At 42.9% G+C, this 11,925-nt stretch overlaps 1 protein-coding gene across 4 annotated transcripts; it reads left to right on the top strand.

Moving 5' to 3' along the window:
• Positions 1-1,383: 1,383 nt before the first annotated feature.
• On the top strand, positions 1,384-11,850 carry LOC118368658 (menin-like). Of its 4 annotated transcripts, none has more exons than XM_035752946.2 (10): positions 1,384-1,406; positions 4,880-5,400; positions 5,650-5,858; positions 5,991-6,119; positions 7,006-7,046; positions 7,213-7,300; positions 7,466-7,602; positions 8,643-8,775; positions 8,964-9,128; positions 10,088-11,850. In XM_035752946.2, the coding sequence occupies exons 2-10, from the start codon at positions 4,965-4,967 to the stop codon at positions 10,598-10,600; spliced, it is 1,851 nt and encodes a 616-aa protein (XP_035608839.1). In that variant the 5' UTR covers positions 1,384-1,406; positions 4,880-4,964; the 3' UTR covers positions 10,601-11,850. The 4 variants fall into 4 exon arrangements, with proteins under 4 accessions (XP_035608839.1, XP_035608837.1, XP_035608836.1 ...); XM_035752944.2 differs by lacking the exon at positions 1,384-1,406 and adding an exon at positions 1,435-2,523; XM_035752943.2 differs by lacking the exon at positions 1,384-1,406 and adding an exon at positions 1,436-2,415.
• Positions 11,851-11,925: the final 75 nt, after the last annotated feature.

An 11,925-nucleotide genomic window follows, 5' to 3' on the forward strand; every position in this document is an offset into this window, starting at 1 on the left:
TGGTGGCAGCATCATTCTGTGGGGTTGTTCTTCAGTGGCAAGGACTGGGAGGCTAGTTAGGATTGAGGGAAAGATAAACAGAGCAAAGTACAGAGAGATCCTTGATGAAAACCTGCTCCAGAGCGCTCAGGACATCAGGCTGGGGTGAAGGTTCACCTACCAACAGGACAACAACCTTAAGCACACAGTCAAGACAATGCAGGAGTAGCTTCGGGACAAGTCTCTCTGTCCTGGAGTGGCCCAGCCAGATCCCGGCCTTTAATCTGATCGAACATCTCTGGAGAGACCAGAAAATAGCTGTGCAGCAACGCTCCCCATCCAACCTGACAACTCCCCAAATACAGGTGTGCCAAGCTTGTAGCGTTATACCCAAATAGACTTGAGGCTGTAATCGCTGCAAAAGGTGCTTCAACAAAGTTCTGAGCAAAGGGTCTGAATACTTGTTTAAATGTGATATTTCTGTTTTTTATTTGTCATTATCGGGTATTGATGAGGGAAAACAACAATGTAATACATTTTAGAATAAGGCTGTAACGTAACAAAATGTGGAAAAAGTCAAGGGGTCTGAATACTTATATAAATGTGATATTTAAGATTTTTTTTTAAATACATTTGCAAATATTTCTAATCCTGTTTTTGCTTTGTCATTATATGGCATTGTCTGTAGATTGAGGGGGGGGACAATTTAATCAATTTTAGAATAAGGCTGTAACATAACAAAATGTGAAAAAAGTAAATGGGTCTGAATACTTATCGAATGCAATGTTTATGCATAGCTTATTTATGGCAAAATACCTACCACATTTTATTATTGCAAACATTGCCCTATTTTTTTCTGCTTTGAGAATGTAAATAGGCCTATAAAATACTTAGGCTATAATAAAAAAAGAAGCCCAGTATATGCATGTGTTATGATCAATCTTTCTACAAACAATAATATAAAAACAATTCATTGAAACATGTTAGGCCTATTATGTCCAACAAAACATAGCTTTGCGAGACCATTCCATTTCACACGGGGGGCTCTTTTTCATTATGTAATGTTTATCGCTAGACTTTCCCATTTTGTAACAATGTATCAGTATCTCGTTATAACGTTGCCCTCTGCCGGTGAACCTTATTATGATGTTTTGGCAACAATGGTGCAATGTTGAACTACATCTCCATAAATGCATCTGTTCAGTAGATAAGGAAGTTCGATACAATTCAATGTATTTGCTAGCTGGAATCCTTGGGACGTCCCTACCCCCCCATTGAAGTTGAAATGTAAAATGGTACGGGTTAAGGTTAGGGACGTGGCATAGAGCTAGATATAGGACTCGTCTTTATATCTGTGCCGTTATGACAGCTTCATAGAGTACCACAGTATAATAGTATAACAGTCATAATACCGAGCGGTCAAACAGGTAAATTGTTTCAATTGTTTTTCCACCATTACTTTTTTTCCAATAGGGGACTTTAGAAACACTTAAAATAAGGGCTGTGTTTCATGTAGGCTTACCCTGTCGTGACGTTTTGATAACGTGTAAATCTCTTTAAGGCAAGGTGGCTTATCAATATATTAGCCTGTATTTACCCCCTAAAATGAAACGCTAATTAGCCTATCATAAAGAACTACAAGACAGCCGAATCGAGGCCATTGTAAGAATCCCTGGATGAATTATCTGTTAGCTAAATGTAGTAATCAATTGTATACATTGCTTTCAATTCTGTGAACTGTCTTGTGCAAGTTTTAAATTGACACAATACCTGTCAGCGAAGACTTCTGTTAGAGATGAAGTGCAGGGATTTGTGGTTTTGCATGTCTACTTTGATGCTAATTAGTATTTTCACATCAAGGGTAAATAGAGCCGATTTATATTGATAAATCACCTTGTCCGAGAGAGATTTACATTGTTATCAAAACGTCACCCCAGAGTCAGCCTGCACGAAACACAACCTAAAATCCAGTTTCTAAAATGCCCTTTGGGAAAAATTGTTGAAAAATTATTTAAAACATTTCCCTGTTTTGGCCGCTAGGATTTGACATCTCCACCGTGGTGCTCTATAGAGGTTACAACCCATAGGAATTCCCACCCAGTTGACTACTTTAAAATGGTGGAAGCCCCTCAATGGTTGCAGGTAGCCTCGTGGTTAGAGCTTTGGGCCAGTAACGAAAAATTGCGAGATTGAATTCCCAAGCTGACAAGGTCAAATCTGTCGTAACCCCTCCTTGGCCGTCATTGTAAATAAGAATTTGTTCTTAACTGACTTGCCTAGTTAAATAAAGGTTAATAAAAAAATAAATGGTGCTCCCATGGTAAAACGGCATTTTTTGGCAACTAGATGCCTCTATCATGCTCTATGGGACATATTCTGGACAGCACCAGAGAGGAAGAGACCCAACTCGGCAGAGCATCTGTCTCCATCCAACAGGTGGCGTATTTTCGTTGTTTCGCACACCAAGCAATGAGTTTTTGTATGGAGGCCAAGAAGAAGTCGACTTAGGTCAACAACAACAAACATGAATGGCTTACTTCCTAGGTGACATTTATTTGATTGAATAGAAATGTAATTATACATGATTTGTTTGTAGTGTACTGATAGGTAGGACATGTGACATTACGGTAACTTTGAGAGAAAAAAAAAACGTTTTATCTGAGATTGCTATGGGTATTCATGACATGAGGCTAGAAGCAAAGCAACTCACTCAATTTCAATGTATGGGGCTTTATTGGCATGGGAAACAGATGTTTACATTGCCAAAGCAAGTGAAATAGATAAACAAAAGTGAAATAAAGAATACACATTTACAGTAAACATTACTCACAAAAGTTAAAAAAAAAAAATATATATTTATATATATATATATATAAAAGACATCTCTCTCCATTGAATAAAATACAGGCGGTTGACGTCGTCAACCCTTTTCGAATATTCAAAAAGGATTACAATAATGAGATGTGTCCACCAATCCAAAAAAGGGATTACGTGGGAACTAGACAACCCGCGGTGCCGTGGACAACGACTCCATTGTTAGGGCGGAGAGAGACGTATATATTGTCAGTTTATCCACAATCTTTGATAGCACTAACACAGAAACAAGGGGGGTTGTTCAAACTGAGCGTGCAGCTTCGTAGATCTACGGATACTCTGAACGAATATTGCATTGAGCGCGACTTACAATGTAAGATTAAGCAAGCGCGCCAAATCTTCGAGTTCTGACGGATTTGAACAGACCAACACAGTCATAGCACTGCGCGGCAAAGCACAAACATGTGGGTGCAGCTTTCAACAAACTGGTGCGTATAAGGTTTATTTGTACATTTTAATGAACGGGCTATGAGTTTGGTCATGTTTAAGGAGATTAAAATACACAAGTTTTTCATGTTGGCATGATTACTGCTAGCATAGCCATAGCATATTTGCATATTTGTAGCTGCCCGTTTTAGCTTCAATGTATTGCCTCCACCTGCATGTTTGGTGTTGACTAGAAATTAATCTCAATAATAAGCTAGCTAACGTTACATGTTTTTAATTTTCCGGTCCTGTGTGGGTTGTTGTAACCGTTCAGTTTCAGTAAACTATCTAACCTACCTAGCTACTGTAGTTAGTTACCTGGAAACCCGACGTTGAATTGCATTAAAGTCTTCGCCAAGGCAGAAATCAAATGACATTTTATTGGTCTCATACACATGTCTAGCAAATGTTATTGTGTGTGTTCCTTGCTCCAATAGTGCAGCAATTGCTAACAATACACATCTGTCTGTGTGATTGGATGGAGAGACATGATGGACCGTGTGTGGATAGAATATTTATTTATTTAACCTTTATTTAACCAGGTAGGCAAGTTGAGAACAAGTTCTCATTTACAATTGCGACCTGGCCAAGATAAAGCAAAGCAGTGGAGTAAAACAAACAGTCAATAATACAGTAGAAACAAGTCTATATATACGATGTGAGCAAATGAGGTGAGATAAGGGAGGTAAAGGCAAAAAAGGCCATGGTGGCAAAGTAAATACAACATAGCAAGTAAAACACTGGTAGATTTGCAATGGAAGAATGTGCAAAGTAGAAATAAAAATAATGGGGTGCAAAGAATATATAACGTTAGTATCGTCATCTGAAGGACGTGGTCAGAATAATATGCACAGCAATAGTTGAATAGGGTGGACTAGAAAACAATATATACGCATGAAATGGGTAAAACAGTATTTAAACATAATTAAAGTGACCAATGTAACATTTAATTCATTTTATGAATAACTAAGATGTAAATATTATTGTTGTTCCTGGAAGCCGTTGTCGTAGTGATAACCAAATGATACCTCTTAAGGCGCAAGAATCAGGAAGGTTTACTCTCGCGACCTCTACAAGCCAGAATGTTGAGTACAATTATATTTGAATGTACTTCACCGGTTGTCTGTGCGGTTGGTCCTTTCGGTGGTAGTAATGTGAGACAATATATCAACAGGGAAGTATATTTACAAACTTTTCAAACCGCTGGTGTCACCTGAAGCTTGCACAGAACCATGTCGCTAAACATGCTCTAACTTGTGCGCATGCTCCAGGTCATAGAAATATGAATGCACTAATTGCGCTTTGAGAAGTTAGTTAGCTAGAATAATCTGGATTTGTTATTAATTGAAAACCTTGTTCTTAACTTAACCCAGTTTTGTATCAGATATCAACATTTGTTCCCCGTATTAGTTTACCATTTTCAAACACATTTTGCATAATGAATGGGTAAGTGGATAAATGTCACGCCCCACTAAGGCAACCTAGTCTATTCTATTTTCTCCATAGTGAGAAAAAAAACACATTGCATTTTAAGGAAAAGTACAGCTCAAGTGATTTTAAGGTGTGTGCTGGTATTGATTTCCACATTACTCTCATCCAGCCCCTGTGACATCACTACAGCTGAGAGTAGAGAAGACACACTGGCCAAGTGAGTGACTGAGCTGTGGCAGAGGAGAGGGGTCAACATGGGGCTACACTCAGCCCAGAAGAAGCACTTTCCCCTGAAGGGGATTGGTGGCGTGGTTTCCCTGTTCGAAGCGGAGCTCCGTAAATCTGAACCAGACCTAGCCCTTCTCTCATTGGTCCTGGGCTTTGCAGAACACTTCCTGGCTGTCAACCGGGTCATACCAATTAACGTCCCGGGGGTGCGCTTTGAGCCGCTGGAGCTAGACTGCCCAAACTCCTGCTTTCCTACAGTGGAGTTAGGGATGCTATCGGCCCTGCACGAGCGCTTCGCAGCCCAGATCCGGGGCGCTGTGGATCTGTCCCAGTACCGCAGGCCTGCTGGCGGGTCCAGCAGGGAACTGGTGAAGAAAGTATCTGACGTCATCTGGAACAGCCTGAGCCGCTCCTACTTTAAGGACCGCGCCCACATCCAGTCCCTCTTCAGTCTCATCACTGGTAGGGGTCATTAGATGCAGGGACGGGTTATATGGGGGTACCACTACATTAATTGAATATGATCTATAATATTGATACGGTCTCCTATGTTGGATGATTAGCTATATTGCATTTGTGGCCCAGTAGCTATATTTCTTGGATAAACCTGTTTCTGTGTCATTGCAGTGTGTCCATCCTCACACCAGACAACTGGTCTGAAAGGGGGGTAAAGCTACAAATATTCTATCATATTTTTGTCATTTTGAACAGGCACAAAGCTGGACAGCTCGGGGGTGGCGTTTGCAGTGGTGGCAGCATGCCAGGTGCTGGGGCTGCGGGACGTGCACCTGGCCCTGTCCGAGGACCACGCCTGGGTCATCTTTGGCAAGAACGGAGAGGAGACTGCAGAGGTCACCTGGCACGGAAAGGGCAACGAGGACCGGAGGGGGCAGACAGTTGCTGCCGGTGTCGGTGAGAGGGTAAGTAAGATAACGATACTTCCGTCCCCCGCGGAAACATTATACACACACTCCTCTCACCTTGCATTTGTAATCACAGAGTAAAACACAACACCTCTCAACCCTAACCCCCATCTCTCCCCCCTTCCCCAGAGCTGGCTGTACTTAAAGGGCTCCTATATGAAGTGTAACAGGAACATGGAAGTGGCCTTCATGGTGTGTGCCATCAACCCCTCTCTGGACCTGCACACTGACAGCTCCGAGATGCTACAACTTCAGCAGGTCAGACCACCACCAATATTAACAATAGATGTACACTAGCACAGGGGTTCCCAAAGTGGGGTCAGGGGGTCCATGGCCAGATCTCAAAATATGTATATCTAGTAAATTCATATTTGTTTTGAACATTAATGCTTTAAATGAAGCTTTAAAACTGCAAATGGCATACTGCCCCATGTCAAAATTTGTAGAATTGCAATAAATTAGCTTAAAATGGCAAAAATGTTTTCTCTGCCCAAGGCAAAATGTATAGAATTGCTGTTCTCTCTGAATGCAAGAGGAGGGCCTTTAATATGTTATTTCCCAGGGCCTGAGACTTAATTACTCCGGTCATGTACTGCAGAAGTCTTGTAAAACTGCTTGTATGCTATTTTTATTGCACTCTTAAGTTTTTTAAAGTGATATTGGTCTGATATTATTTTATTTCGAAAATAAATGTAACCTTTATTTAACGAGGCAAGTCAGTGAAGAACAAATTCTTATTTAAAATGACGGCCTAGACCGGCCAAACCCGGACGATGCTGGACCAATTGTGCGCCGCACTATGGGACTCCCAATGACGGCCGGTTGTGATACAGCCTGGATTCGAACCAGGGTGTCTGTAGTGACGCCTCTAGCACTAAGATGCAGTGCCTTAGGCCACTCTGGAGCCCAAGGGGTCCCTGACGCAAAAATGTTAGGGAATCCCTGCACAAGCATGTGTGATATAATGAATAGGACTTCCTGATATTGTAAGGGGAGTTGCACCTGTCGGCATCATCAAAGTCCAAGACATCAAGCATGCCCGAACTGTAGTTTATATTTACTGTGATCAGTGCTTCTGTGTGATGTCCTCTTTCTGATCTCTCTCTCTTTCTCTCTCTCTCTTTCTCTGATCTTTTGTGCACAGAGGCTTCTATGGTTGCTGTATGAGCGAGGAGACCTGGAAAGGTGATACCTTTTGGTACATTTCAAAAAGTATCTGGAAAAACAATCAGTTTTTTGAGTTGTTGCGGTGAAAATGTCTCATGGTTTTATCCAAATGAATTATTATTTTCTGTGGTGAACAGGTTCTTATCCTGTCAAATAAACCATCTTTTCACTTGCTGTTCCACAGATACCCCATGGCCATGGGCACCCTCGCAGACTTGGAGGACCAGGAGCCCATCCCTGGCAAAGAGAGCCCCTACGCCATCCACCTTAAAGTGAGTGTGTGGAGAGCTGTACATATTCTTGTAAAAAAAATAACTTTGTCAAAATGTCATGATCTTAAATAATTGCTTTTTTTTTTTTGGGGGGTGGCTTTTACTCCTTAACTTATGTCATCATTGTGAATTTGTTTGCTTAAAGTGTGTTTATTTTGTTTCTAGGCTGTTAACTCTGCTAAGAAGTACTACAACAACGAGCACATCTACCCCTTCATGTACCTGGCCGGCTACCACTACAGACACAGGGAGGTCCGGGAGGCCTTGGGGGCCTGGGCCGAGGCTGCACAGGTCATGCAGGAGTACGTTACTGGAGCAGCTAGTCTGGCTACCATCTCTATGCATCTTACACACTACTGCTCTGTGTCAACTGTCTTTCTTATTGCAATAAGTGTGTTTGACCCACAGAAATAACCTTTAGCATCATTCATTTAAAAATCCTTGTTAGGTGGTTATGATAATGCCTTATATGGTATGATAAGTTATATTGAAATCTGCATGGATGCTGAGACAAAGCCTGTTGACCATCTCTGGCTGAGGTACGCATTGATGATTTACATCAGTTGCTGTTTCACCTTTCTGACAGCAGAGGGCAGCAGATCCCTTGCGGTAATGTTTTTGAACACTTCCTCAGTACTTTATGGTGTTAGTTTGTCGTCTCAAATCTGGAACAAGTTGTCTGAAATTGTGATTTTATTCTAGCTTGAGGTTTTGCATGGCAGTTTTTCAATTTTCTATGGTGTTATATACCTTTTATATAGCTTGAAACGCTTCTCTTTTTCTTATGATTTCAGTGATCCTAATGCATGCACGTCTTCCAGGGGTAGCATTTTGTCTAACTAAAAACGATCCAATCACAGGAAACTTCCTCCCAACCATCCAGCCTTGGCACTAGTTCTTAGAGGTCGGACCGGCCGGGTCACAGGGAACATCCGAGGGGCTGATTCCCTCCCGTCTCTGTCTTCTCTAGCATGTGTGAGACTGGTACGCCCAGAGCAGTGTAGCAGTCAGTGCATTCCGTCCCTCCTCTTTCGCCTTCCCTTTCCCCCTCTGCCTTTCCTTTCCTGTTTCACCTATTGTTCTTTAATCTCGGCTCCATCTGTTCGCTGTCACGACAAAAAAGAACATACACAAAACGTTACGTTTTTGAGTATTTGCTACACTGTTTTTGTTTTCCCACCAAAAAGACGGGCTAGAACAGTTTTTATAAGTGCACACACCCTTTAATACCCCTTGTCCTGCTTATGTGGAAAACAAATAACAGAACAATTGTATTGGTGATCGTGAATTGCCCGTTTTCAATGTGTGTTTAGAACAAGGTGTGATTTCTCACCTGTCTCAGCTACAACTACTTCCGCGAGGACGAAGAGATCTACAAGGAGTTTTTCGACATTGCCAACGACGTCATCCCCACCCTGCTGAAGGAGACGGCTGCAGCCGCCGAGAGCGGAGAAGGGAGCGAGGGAGGAGAGAAGGTAATGACTCGCCACCAAGGCACCATTGGAAATTTACATGAGAATGGAATAGAATGTTTCCCCTACTCATTTTAATCTCAAGTCAAAGAATGAGGCAATCATATTTAATATTGCAGCTACTGCCTCTCAAGCTATTCTCTGAGGGTTTCCTTTTTCTTCTCCGTAACACCCCCACCCCCCTCCCTCAGGGCCAGCCCATACATGCCTCTGCCCTCCAGGACCCAGAATGCTTTGCCCACCTGTTGCGTTTCTATGACGGCATCTGTAAGTGGGAGGAGGGAAGCCCCACCCCTGTCCTTCATGTTGGCTGGGCCACCTATCTGGTCCAGTCCCTCAGTCGCTTTGACCCACAGGTAAAATAACACAAACCTGGATTTTAAATCCGAAACCATTCCCCATTTACTTTAAAGAGATCTAGTGTTCCACTCATAATACAATCAATCTAACTTGGTCTTTCCACAAACGTTGGCTGTACATGGTAGTGGTATATCTCTTTGAAACAATGTTGTTATTATTATTATCTTGCGCCTTTTAATTATGTTGCCTCACATTGGGTTCAATGTAAATTACACAATGTATGTGGCCACCAGCTCGTCAAACATCTCATTCCAAAATCATGGAGTTGACCCCCCACACCCTCTTTGCTGCGTTCTCCTGGCATCGGCCAAACCCAGATTCGTCCATCGGACAGCCAGGTGGTGAAGCATCACTCCAGAGAACGTGTTTCCAACCCCCCGAGAGACCAATGGCGGCGAGCTTTACACCACTCCAGCTAACGCTTGGCATTGTGCATGGTGATCTTAGACTTGTGTACGGCTGCTCAGCCATGGAAACCCATTTCATGAATCTCCCGACGAACAGTTATTGTGCTGACGTTGCTTCCAGATGCAGTTTGGAACTCTATAGTGAGTGTTGCAACCAAGTACAGACGATTTGTACGCTCTACATGCTTCAGCACTTGGTCCCGTTCTATGCGCTTGTGTGGCCTACCACTTCGCAGCTGAGCCGTTGTTGCTCCTAGACGTTTCCACTTCACAATAACAGCACTTACAGTTGACCGGGGCAGCTCTAGCAGGGCAGAAATATGACGAACTGAAAGAGGTGGCATCCTATGACAGTGCCACGTAGACAGTCTCTGAGCTCTTCAGTAAGGCCATTCTACTGCCAATGTTTGTCTATGGAGATTGCATGGCTGTGTGCCCTATTTTATATACTTGTCAGCAACTGGTGGCTGAAATAGCGAAATCCACTCATTTGAAGGGGTGTCCACATACTTTTGTGTGTATAAATAATGTATGGACATCATCCACAGATCCGTCAGAGGGTGTCCATCATCACCAAAGAGCCTGAGCCCCAGGAGGACGATGACCAATCCAGTGAGGACCCTCGCGAAGGCCGGAGACGTGGCCCGAGGCGTGAGTCCAGACTGGAAGACCAAGCTTCCCCTCCAACACAGTCCACCCCCACCACCCCTGTCCCACCACCAACCCAACCCAACCAGGCTAAGAAAGTAGGTGGCGAGGGCGGGACGCGGCGTCGCTCTTCAGGGCTCCGCGGTGGAGACCCCGACGGCAAGGCCAAGTCGTCCAGCCCGGTGCCATCTCCTCTCCAGCAGCTGCCCTCCCCCAGTGGGAATACCCTGGTGGCCTTCCAGAGCAAGAAGATGAAGGGCATGAAGGAGCTGCTGTCTGCACCCAAGGTCAACGCCAGCGCCATCAAGCTCCAGCTCACCGCCCAGTCACAGGTGCAGATGAAGAGGCAGAAGAGCACACCGTCGGGGGACTACACCATGTCCTTTATGAAGCGCCAGCGTAAATCTCTGTAGAAGGAGGACTCTGTAGAACATGTCTGTAGAACATTCCTCTAGCATGGTTCCCAAGTCTGGTTGTGTTGTAAAGCCAACATTTATGGTCATTTATCATAGGAGTTGACTATACAGCGCACACACACAGATCTGGGACCAGGCTAGACTTTCTCTTCATTGGGAGAGAAATGAGGAGAGGCTGTCTGTAGTACATTTCCGTTGTGCTGTGACTGTGAGAGGCGAGGCAGCACATAAAAGACTGCCGCATCAACTTGCTTACATCTGCTGAGCATTATGCGATTTACTTTCTTTTTTCATCCAAAGGTTATTTTAGCAATCATATCATGTCTCAATAAGTAGGGCCGGGATGATACCAGTATCATGATACTCGTTAGTATTGTGGCAAGGAAACAAATGTCGGAAACATAAATCCATTAAGTTGTAGGCATCCAGAGTCACATTTGTTTTTTTTCCCGAGCTATAGTGTACAATACTGTACGTACAGCAGGTTTTGTATGGTTTGTGTTTTCATTTTTGCCATGGAAAAATATTGTGATGCTGGCATCGTCCGGACCCTACCAATTAAGGCCATACGAGGGTCGGTAAGCACATGACGTGTGTGTTTAAGCGTGGAGGTAGTCACTTTAATCAAGTTTGAACATATGTTGACCAAGTTACTCCTTTTTAATCTTGTGATTCAATAATGATTGTGTATCATACCATTTTTTTTTTTTTTTTTTTTTTTTTTTTTAATAAAGTAAAATGCTGTCACTTTGAGGATCAACTGAGCAGTGGCACACATCAACTGTTGAGTTCTGATTGACTTGTGTGGAAGTTATTTTAAAGCCAAAGTAATGGGCGTTTAGATGATGAAAACACCCTGCCCCTGGACATTTTATGGGATGGGAGAATTGCTCTGTTAAAGCAGCCAGAATTCCATTCTATATTTTCAAGTCATGACTTAATTTTCATGTTTTTCACTGAAATCCCTGGAAGTGATTCGGACTATTACTGTGGAACAATGTCCAACCCTGCTCTGTTGTATCTTACATGCTAGCTATTGGTTGCCTTATACACCACCGCCTTTTTTATTTCAAATTTAGGTGGCCTTTTTAGTTTTGAGACTAGCCAGAGCTGCAATAGGCAACCTCATGATTAGAAAGACCATGCACTGTTGAAAGGGTATTGCTGTAGTTTTCCCAGCTACATACAGTAGTATTTTGCTTGATCATTGGTTTTATTTGCAGGTAATAAAATAATTTCAAATATGATACCCTCTTCTGTTTTGAATATAATGGGAATACTGTTGCACGTGTCATAATGGGCTATTCATAGATGTACAGTGT

The sequence above is a fragment of the Oncorhynchus keta genome, chromosome 35 (genome assembly GCF_023373465.1).
Source record: "Oncorhynchus keta strain PuntledgeMale-10-30-2019 chromosome 35, Oket_V2, whole genome shotgun sequence".
NCBI classification, from domain to species: Eukaryota; Metazoa; Chordata; class Actinopteri; order Salmoniformes; family Salmonidae; genus Oncorhynchus; species Oncorhynchus keta.

Excerpts from the sequence above, each read along its gene's own strand:
- LOC118368658 (XM_035752946.2), top strand. The coding sequence starts at position 4,965 with ATGGGGCTACACTCAGCCCAGAAGAAGCACTTTCCCCTGAAGGGGATT. Across the intron at positions 5,401-5,649 it reads CCTCTTCAGTCTCATCACTG|GCACAAAGCTGGACAGCTCG; the intron begins GTAGGGGTCATT and ends CATTTTGAACAG. Across the intron at positions 7,603-8,642 it reads GCTGCACAGGTCATGCAGGA|CTACAACTACTTCCGCGAGG; the intron begins GTACGTTACTGG and ends CACCTGTCTCAG.